Raw genomic sequence first — 9,050 nt, forward strand, 5'->3', positions numbered from 1 at the left:
TAGTAGTTGCAGAATCAAAACCTCAGGATTACCTGGCCAGTGTGGCTCAGTGATTGAGCACTGACCTATGAACGGGAGGTCACAGTTGGATTCCCAGTCAGGGCACATGCCTACTTGCAGGCTTGCTCCCCAGTAGGGGTTGTGCAGGAGGCAGCCAATCGATGATTCTCTCTCATCATTGATGTTTCAATCTCTCTCTCTCTCTCTCTCTCTCTCTCTCTCTCTTTCTCTCTCTCGCTCTTCCTTCCTCTTTCTGAAATAAATAAAAACATATTAAAAAAAAAACAAAACCCTCAGGATGTAGGGACCTTATCTTCCTTATATCTCTTTTTAGATGGACTTGGTTTTCCAGAAACCCCTCCAGGAGATCTTCCCTCATATCTCATTGGTCAGAGTTGTGTCATGTGTCCGTTTCTAAACCAGTCATTGGCAGGAGTGGGAACCAATCATGATTCACTCGAAGTTCTATTAGGAAGGAGTGGTTGGGTTGTATCTCTTACACTGTGTGAAGCATTTTACAATTGCTCAGTCTGTGATTTTGCACTACATATTATTCTGAGGGAGTGTGAGAGGAAAGGTCTGAGTCCTTACGTTGCAGTTTTGGAAGAAAAATCTCTGATGGATATTTTGCTGATAGAGGTTCTCTTCCAGGATCTGTTTGTTGTCTGTATTTCATCATATGCTTTCATAGTTCTACAGAGCACAAATGAAAGTGATTTCCTCTTCCTCCATGCATGTTCCTCTTACCTGTTCAACTCACAGCAGAACAAGGCTTCCTCCTGCATTGCCTAGAGTTGACTTATTAAACAGTGGCGTATGCAGAAGACCATCTGGTAATCTTACTGCCGGTGTCTGGCTCTCTCTCCAGAACAGCATGATCCTCTCTGCTGCCATCTTCATCACCCTCATAGGCCTGCTCAGTTACCTCCATTTTGTGAAGATTGATCAGGAGACTCTGTTAATCATTGACTCCCTGGGCATCCAGATGACTTCATCCTATGCCTCTGGCAAAGAAAGCACCACCTTCATTGAGATGGGCAAGGTGAAGGATGTTATCATTAATGAGGCTATTTATATGGTAAGTATGTAAGTGGTATCAGGCCCCTCTGGAGGGGTAGCCCATGGAGTGTGCCTGAAGTTGAACTGTTTTAGTACCTGAAGTATTAGATGTCACAAAATTAAAATTGAGGACTCTCTGCTCCAATACTTGCAGTGTTTCCTTTTGGTTATGTCCAAAACCATAAAAGTGACTTCTATTGAAAAAAGGTATGTCCTTTTATATTATCTATTTATTTATTTTTAGATACCTTGGCATATGGGGATGACGCCCTAACCAATGGAGCTGCCCGACCAGGGTGTCCCTTTTTAAAGAGACACAGCAGGTGCTCATGGGTCGGGTGTCAGCATTTCAATTTTATTACAACCTTGCCATATGGGGATGACGCCCTAACCAATGGAGCTACCCGACCAGGGTGTCCATTTTTAAAGAGACACAGCAGGTGCTCATGGGTAGGGTGTCAGCATTTCAATTTTATTTTTGGCTCAGCTTCAGAGTCATCTCTGGTGGTGATTGTTGCATGAGAATACTTCTCCCTCACTTCAAAAGCTATCAAGTGTTCTACTTAGAGAAAACTATTTATGAAAAAGTTTTAGCCATCCCTTGAAGAAAAAGAGACAAAATGAGTTTCACTTAGATTTCTGCTATTTGGTGTATTTTCTTACAGCAGAAGGTGATTTACTACCTCTGCATTTTATTGAACGACCCGATGGAACCAAATGGAATATCCCAAGTAGTACCTGTCTTCCAGGTGAGCACAGAACACTTGGCTTAACTTTCTTCTCCGAAGAAATCCTCTGCCTTCCCCCACACTCCCCCCACCCCCGTCCCCATCCAGGGCTCCTTCAAAATTTTAGAGACGAAGGGAAAGGGAGAGAGAGAGAGATAGAAACATCAATGATGAGAGAGAACCATTGATTGGCTGCCTCCTGCACATTCCCTACTGGGGATTGAGCCCATAACCCAGGCATGTGCCCTTGGCCAGAATTGAACCTGGGACCCTACAGTCCATAGGCCGGTGCTCTATCCATTGAGCCAAACCAGCTAGGGCTCAGGAGCTCCTTTTGAGGCAAATACAGGCTTTCAGAAATATTGCAAATTTACACAAATTTTAGGGAAAAAATAGATAGCAACTTCTGCCTGTAAATCACTATTCATGTCCTTGGGCTCTGTCAGTCTACCAATATGATTTTACGTTGATGTTACTGATCTACACATGCTGTTACGGTATACACTGTTTTGTATCTTGCTTTTTAAATTTGACATGCATATTTTCATGCATCTACAAAGGCCACTGTACTTACTAAATAATTATACCATCATGTCAAGTATCAGTTTATTTAGCCACTCTGTTGCTAACTTTTAAAATCACACCCTAGGGTATTTTTTGCTCTTCTCTTATAAAAAACCACTTATATAAACATAATTGTAATACATTCCTTTATAGGTGTATAATTCACATCTGCAGTTTACTGCCTCACTGCCCTGTTTCTCAAAGGATTTAAGGCAGCTAAGCTAAAATTCTTTCGCATCATAGTTCAAAATTATTTTATTCAAGTTTATGAACAACTTCATGGATTTTTACAATATTTGCGATTTGGCTCTAGAGACTGGACAACTTTATATACTTTGGGGGGATTTGTGTTTTTCTAGTCTTGGCTAACAGTGGGTATAGCTTCTTTAGTATGTGGGTAAAGGAATTAAAAATTTTAAATTTGTACTTCTTTAAATGACAAAGACTTTTCATATTTCTTTGTATCTACCTATTAATATTTCTTCTTGTTTTAAACTATCCATACTTCCTCTCTTAGTCAAGTAGAATGTAGATATTGATTATGCATTTGTAACAATTTATGTATTTGGGTAGCAAACTTTTATTGAATATGCCATCCTCTTTTTCCCATTCTGTGGCTTTCTCTTAACTCAGTTGTATTACATTTCCTTATACACAGTATTTGTCAATGTTGACATGTGAAGCTGCCCTTCTTGTCTCTGAGGACTGTCCCACAGCTTGTGACACTCCCCAGGAGGGTCTCCTTGTTAACCTTCTTGCTTGCCCTTAGATGGAGATCATGAAACTTATACAGATTATAAACTGTCTTTTGAGATCTGGCTTTGCGGAATTTACAGGCTGGGCTGAGGGCCTAGTAGGGACTCTTCCAGCAAGGTGCTGTGAGGCCTGCTCTCTGCCTCTGAGCTCCCACCTGTGCCTATAGACCCCTGGGTGTGGGTGAGAGTGAGATTGCACAGGGATGCAGCACTCCTAAGCTCTCTTGTTCACCTTGACTGTGCCCTTCTTCCCTTTGGCCTTCAGAGTGCCAAGCCCCGGCTGGACTGCTTGATTGAAGTGTACAGGAGCTGCCAGGAGATCCTGGCACACGGGAAAGCCACATCCACAAGCCCATGAGCCCCAGCATTCAGAAGGCCAGGCTGTCTTCCGTGGGAAAGGACTCCTAAGCCCTTGGGCTGGTGTTTTTTGCTGTATTCAAACCATCATGTGAACACGGCCCTAGGAACCAGGATGGATGCAGTGGATCTGAGAGCCACAGAGCAGGTGACTGGAACTCAGCTCACTGTGTGATGTTGAGCAGAGTGTTCCGTAAGGTATGTGTACGTTACCAACTGAGAGGAGACCGTAAGAAACGGGTTGTCAAAGGCCATGTTGACAAAGAGCACTTTGCGAATTTTCTAAGCACATTCAAGTTGACTTTTTGTTGAATTTTGTGGAGCAAGACAACGGGAAATTGATATCAGATCTCTTGAGAAAGACTATTTCCAGCTATATAAAAATTAAGAAAATAGTCCAGCTCTTCAGGCACTGGGTTAGTGGGAAGAAATGTCCCATAAGACTAGACTCTGTCCCCCTAGCTCCTTTGTCTGTATAGGGTTAAATATGATGAATCTCAATAAACAGGTCTCCTTCCTAAACATGTACAGTAATTGCCTGGTTCACTGACACCTGCTTTTGACTGACAAACATAAATGTGGCATTTCAGTCAGGGTATGAAGCACACTAATACTCTTGTTACTCAAAAACTTCTTTTGCTGAGAGGAATGAGACAAAAGTCCAGACAGAAATTCAACTTTGGTTTCTAGGAACATGTTAAAGAAGGATGAACATGCAAACTATAGAAGCCTTTGTTGGTAAGACAGTTTCTTCTGTATAAAATTCATAAACTAAGGAAGGATTCCTGAAGGATTGGGAAGGAGAGAGGGTGGGGGAAATAGCTTGACCCCCAAATTCAGTATGAACACAGCTCTGTTTGGGATCCTAATTTTTTTTTTTTTTTAGTTTGTTAATCTTCACCTGAGGATATTTTGTCTATTGATTTTTAGAGAGAGTGGAAGGAATGGAGGGGGAGGGGAAGGGAGAGGAAGAGAGAGAGAGATGTGAGACACATAAATTGGTTCCCTCTCGCACTCATTCCAACCTGTAACACAGGCACGCACACCTGACTGAGAATCGAACCCGAGATCCTTTGGTGTGTAGGCCAATGCTTCAACCACTAACCAACACCGACCAGAGCTCTGGGTACTTTTTATGTGGGCTGCCACTCTAACCATTGAGCAACACAAACCAGGCAGATCCTGCTGTTTTTAAAACTCCCAGGTGGGTAATATCCTCATGGGCCTTAGAGACACTCAAGTATCACAAAACCAGAGATGTCATTTCTGCCTTTTACACCAGCCCTGGAGGGGTTCTTCAGAAGTCTGTGGTACGTGTGATGTGTTGATGTGTTCCAGGTAGGACTGTCCCAATTAGAACCCAAATGCTGGGCGAAAGGCAGGAACACAAATGTTTGACCAAATACAACAGGCTAATTTTTAAGTTGATAATTTTGTATGGGCCGAGAAGGATGTAATAAATATCCAAATGGCTGTTGGCAGAAAAAAGGTTCTCCACCCCTGGTGTGAAGGATGAGAGGGGAAGCGTGCAGGAGCTGAAGTGCTCACATAAACTAGTTCCAGCCGAGTGCTTCTGCAGTGTGCAACACACACACACACACACACACACGCGCGCGCGCGCTCTCTCTCTCTCTCGCTCTCTCTCTTACACACACTCACACACACACACGCGCGCGCGCGCTCTCTCTCTCTCTCGCTCTCTCTCTTACACACACTCACACACACACACGCGCGCGCGCGCTCTCTCTCTCTCTCGCTCTCTCTCTTACACACACTCACACACACACACGCGCGCGCGCGCTCTCTCTCTCTCTCGCTCTCTCTTACACACACACACACAATGTACATTTTCAGGGTAAAATACCCACACTTTGTCAGGGTAAATGCTAAGACCATACAGTTTTCAGCACTTTATTGACATACGGTAAGACTGTCTTAGAGCTATGAAATAAAATTCCGTTTCCAATGTTGGAAAATCAGAGTACCAGTGAACTCTTTCGTCTTTCTTTGTTAGGGGATTGTGGGAACAAAGAGCACCTCCTCTGCACTTAACAGAGGTCTCAGTGGGAGGGGGATACTGGCATCGTTAGGAAGGCAAAAGGTGAAAGCAACATTCAGTTTCTGGGACAGACATCACCTGTCCTCTGTCCTCAAACTAATGCCCAGCAGAAGGTCGCCAGCAGTCCCGAGGAGCAGACCCAGGCCCTCAAGCCCCAGGGGGTCTCCTGTGTCTGACTCATTTCAGTGGCTCCCAGAGTAGCAGAAAGCAGGGAAACGAGTGATGGCCACCTCGTCCTACAGCCGTGAGCACAGCCTTCACTGAGCCCTGTCCAGTAGTTAAACGGAGACACGAGGAGGCCAAGGTAGACCTGCCCCTGCCTTCGCTTGTACCCAGCTGGGCTAACAGTCCAGTGTGAGGAAGAGCAGCTTCGATCTCGGCAGGGAGCGCTCCTGTCCTACAAAGAGGAGCTGCTGCCCGGAGGGCAGGGCACTGCAGGGCGCCTACTCCGGGCAGCAGGGAAGGAAGGCCTCCGCTCCTTTCCCTCCAGCCCTGCCAACCCCTTTCCCGTCTGCGGAAGGAAGCCTAGTTTTAGTGAGTTCTAGGCTTCTGTCAGAGTTGGGGTGAACAGGAAATTTTGGTCCTCAGGATCTGAGGATATTGGGAAAACTTCAAGTATAAATCCCCACATAAGGACAGTATACAGTATACAACAGATTTGCCGACCCCCCCCCCCCCCTCCGAGGGTGCCAGTGGGGAAAGCTCTGACATATAGCACTGATGCCCTCAGGAACCAGACCTCCCTGTCTGTCTAGAAGCAGGCAGAATCCAGCACTCATACTCTTGGGGTGGGGGGGGGCGGGGCGGGAAACACAGTGGTTTTTATACTGGGCCTGGCTTTTTAAAAGTTGGGCCCTGAAGCATAAGGCACCTAGAGAATAGAGGCTTCGCGGACACTGAAGTACACACTTCACAGAACAAACCAGGGCGGGCTGGGGAGGGTGCTGGACCCATCACAGTAGTGTCATGCCCCAGGATTCGTATCTCCAACCCCAGAGGCACCAGGTGGCGGGGAAAGGGGCAGGAGAAACATTCACAGCAACGGTGGCCCCTTGGCAGCCCGTGGAAGAGAAGCAAAGAGCTGTTGTCCAGCCAGTTCCCATGGCTGGTGGGCAGCAGGTGGCTTGGTGGGTGTGTTCACAGTTATGGAGCAGTGGCTCATGTAGCTGGCCATGAGGAGAGTAGCCTCTGCAATCTAAGGAGACAACAGAGAAACGAAGGACATGAACTAGCCTTGGCTCGAGTACTGGCTTTCCCTCTCACTACCTGTTATAAGGGCACATAACCTTCCTGGGCTTCAGCTCCTTTCTCTCTTAAAATACCCACCTGGGAGAACTCGTCCAAAGGGGGTCATTACTGTGCGGTTCAGAGGCCCAGTGAAATGGGCGCCTACTGGTCTGGAGGTCCTGTGAGACGCACAGTACCAAGCTGGGGCAGGGGGCCTCCCTGGACCAAAGGGCCCGCATATCTTCTCCTTTGGCAGGGGTGTGTTAAAAGGAGGAGATCTGGCAATCTCCAGCTTTAGGATCAAAGCGACAGGGTTTCCAGGGAACTCTTACAGTCAGGAACCTATAAATGAGGACTTAGGTTTCTGAGTCTTTGTAATTCTTACATTTGCTAGTCAACATTTCCTGTACTGAGTGAGAATAAAGCCCTTAAGGCAAAAGAGGTCTTTGGGCAGAATTAAGACCTGGAGGACAGGGGAGCATGTGCAAACTGTCCCACTTGGCAACTAGTGTTGGGACAGCAGAGCCCAGGACAAGGTGAGAACATCTTGAGGGGGCAGCTGGCCTGGTCCTGCTGCAAGGAGAACAGCGAGTGAGCACCCAACTCCAGCCTGCATGGCGCGGAGGCTTGAGAGCAGGAAAGATCATGTGAAGGGCACAGAGTAGCTGGGCCTGAGTGAGTGCCCTCCCTAGCCAGCCCTCACTGTCTGCCCAGCAGTGACTGCCGAGCAACCACCGGAGCCCTTTGGAGCCATGATCATAGGCAAGGCCGAGTTTCCTTTGGGGCAAGGCTCTTCTGGGAGACGGTCACAACCCCAGCTTCCTTTCTCAGCTCCAAGTCCACCTCTTCCTACATTACAGGTCAGAGTAAAATGTTTCAGGAGCTCTCAGACCCACCTTGGGAGCGGCCATCCGGAAGGTCAGCTTTTCAATGTGGCCTTTTCCAGAGCTCTGGTCTGGAATGGATCTGATCACAAGCATGAAGTCGTCCCGGCAGCCACCAAAGGTCGTCACTGAAGAGTAGGGGTAGGTGACACGCACTTGCTGTGGGAAAGAGCTGGTTAGTCCTGGGGAAACTTTCCCCCTGCCTCCGAGCTAGGAACCAGCATCCCGTCTCTTCTGAGTGCAGGGGGCTTAACCAGGAAAGAACTCGCAGTGGCCATAACCTGGAGACACGCATCTCCAACGTCTATGTGCTGTGTCTGGACTGGAGAACAGCTGTGCTTGGGCAGGGGGTCGGGAGAGGGGGGCATGGTCACTTCACTCAGGCTTTTGCGTCCAGAGAGAAGAAAAGACTATTCAGGAGAAGGAGGGGATCGGGGAGCCAGCCCTCCTCCTTCCTCACCATCGTGTTGTGGTCCAGGACGCTGACACCATCCTCATTCACAGCAACCCACACCAGAGGGTTCTCCTTGGAAGACAGCGGCACAGGCTGGGGAAACAGGAACACCCCATCAGACACATCCACAGCGATGGATTCTGAACCATGAGAGCTTTGTGAGGAAGGCACACGCAGGGATCTGCTAGGCAGTGATTTCCAACCTTTTCCTTATCTTGGAAAACAAAAGATGGCATTTGTGCAGCATGCTGGAGTGCACAGGAGGCATCTGGCCTTGGGGCTCTGGCTACCTACTAACAATCGCGAGCGGGAGGAGATCACAGCCTATCCTGCCACAGCCCATCGACTGGGAAGCTCTGTGCGCAGAATAGAGCATCCCTGGCTGCTCTGTCATGGGCGTGGGGAACAGACTGTTTTCTCCCAGCTCTGACACTGACAGCCCTCCACCCACAGTCTTTCCCAGCTGGAGTGCATCTTGCTTCAATCAATTTCACAGGGACTGTAAAAGAAACAGGAAAGCAAAATACAATCTTATGGGCGACAGACCCTACCAGTAAGAAAAGTGGCTATTTTGTAGACAATTCCTGGAACGACTATTTTCGCTGCCAGCGCTGCAGTAGGGCAATCCCCAAAAGGCTGGGGAGGTAGGCATGTCACCATTTTCAGTAGCTTTCCCCAACTTCCCATACCAAGTGGGATCCCGTGTTATACGCCCTTATAACTAGCTGATCCTATCCCCCCTGCCCCCCAAGTGTAGCACTGAGACAGAAGTCAATAAAGGAAAGATGTGGGACACCCAGAAAGAATCCTGGACCCAAAGCAATGAATCACAACTGCTCTGGACCATGGAATGGGGAGTAGGTCAGAAATGGGTGGAAAGATAGCGGCCCCTGGTGGTTGCTAGTTTGCAGGCAGGCATTGCAGACTAGACTCAAACATGATTAGGGACTGTAACTCCAAGAG

The 9,050-nt window shown here is 47.6% G+C and overlaps 2 protein-coding genes across 2 annotated transcripts in view; one reads left to right on the plus strand and one right to left on the minus strand.

Moving 5' to 3' along the window:
* Positions 1–737: 737 nt before the first annotated feature.
* Positions 738–3,987, plus strand: PIGH (phosphatidylinositol glycan anchor biosynthesis class H). The gene is made up of 3 exons (XM_015562044.1): positions 738–1,078; positions 1,728–1,808; positions 3,372–3,987. Exons 1-3 carry the CDS (start codon positions 875–877, stop codon positions 3,462–3,464), a joined length of 378 nt encoding a protein of 125 aa, XP_015417530.1. The 5' UTR covers positions 738–874; the 3' UTR covers positions 3,465–3,987.
* Positions 3,988–5,340: 1,353 nt separating this feature from the next.
* The window catches only part of PLEKHH1 (pleckstrin homology, MyTH4 and FERM domain containing H1), a 43,529-nt gene continuing 39,819 nt past the window's right edge, over positions 5,341–9,050 (minus strand). The window contains exons 26-28 of the mRNA XM_006760772.2: positions 8,094–8,180; positions 7,646–7,792; positions 5,341–6,717 (exon numbers count right to left, since the gene is read on the minus strand). Of these exons, the coding sequence (XP_006760835.1) occupies positions 6,556–6,717; positions 7,646–7,792; positions 8,094–8,180 (396 nt within the window). The 3' untranslated portion in view covers positions 5,341–6,555. The remainder of the gene's footprint in view (positions 6,718–7,645; positions 7,793–8,093; positions 8,181–9,050) is intronic.

Source organism: Myotis davidii, unplaced genomic scaffold, assembly GCF_000327345.1.
Source record: "Myotis davidii unplaced genomic scaffold, ASM32734v1 scaffold17, whole genome shotgun sequence".
In the NCBI taxonomy this organism is placed as follows: domain Eukaryota; kingdom Metazoa; phylum Chordata; class Mammalia; order Chiroptera; family Vespertilionidae; genus Myotis; species Myotis davidii.

Coding starts and splice junctions, on each gene's coding strand:
- PIGH (XM_015562044.1), top strand. CDS start 875: ATGATCCTCTCTGCTGCCATCTTCATCACCCTCATAGGCCTGCTCAGT. Junction 1,079..1,727: donor TTAATGAGGCTATTTATATG/GTAAGTATGTAA, acceptor TTCTTACAGCAG/AAGGTGATTTACTACCTCTG. Junction 1,809..3,371: donor AAGTAGTACCTGTCTTCCAG/GTGAGCACAGAA, acceptor TTTGGCCTTCAG/AGTGCCAAGCCCCGGCTGGA.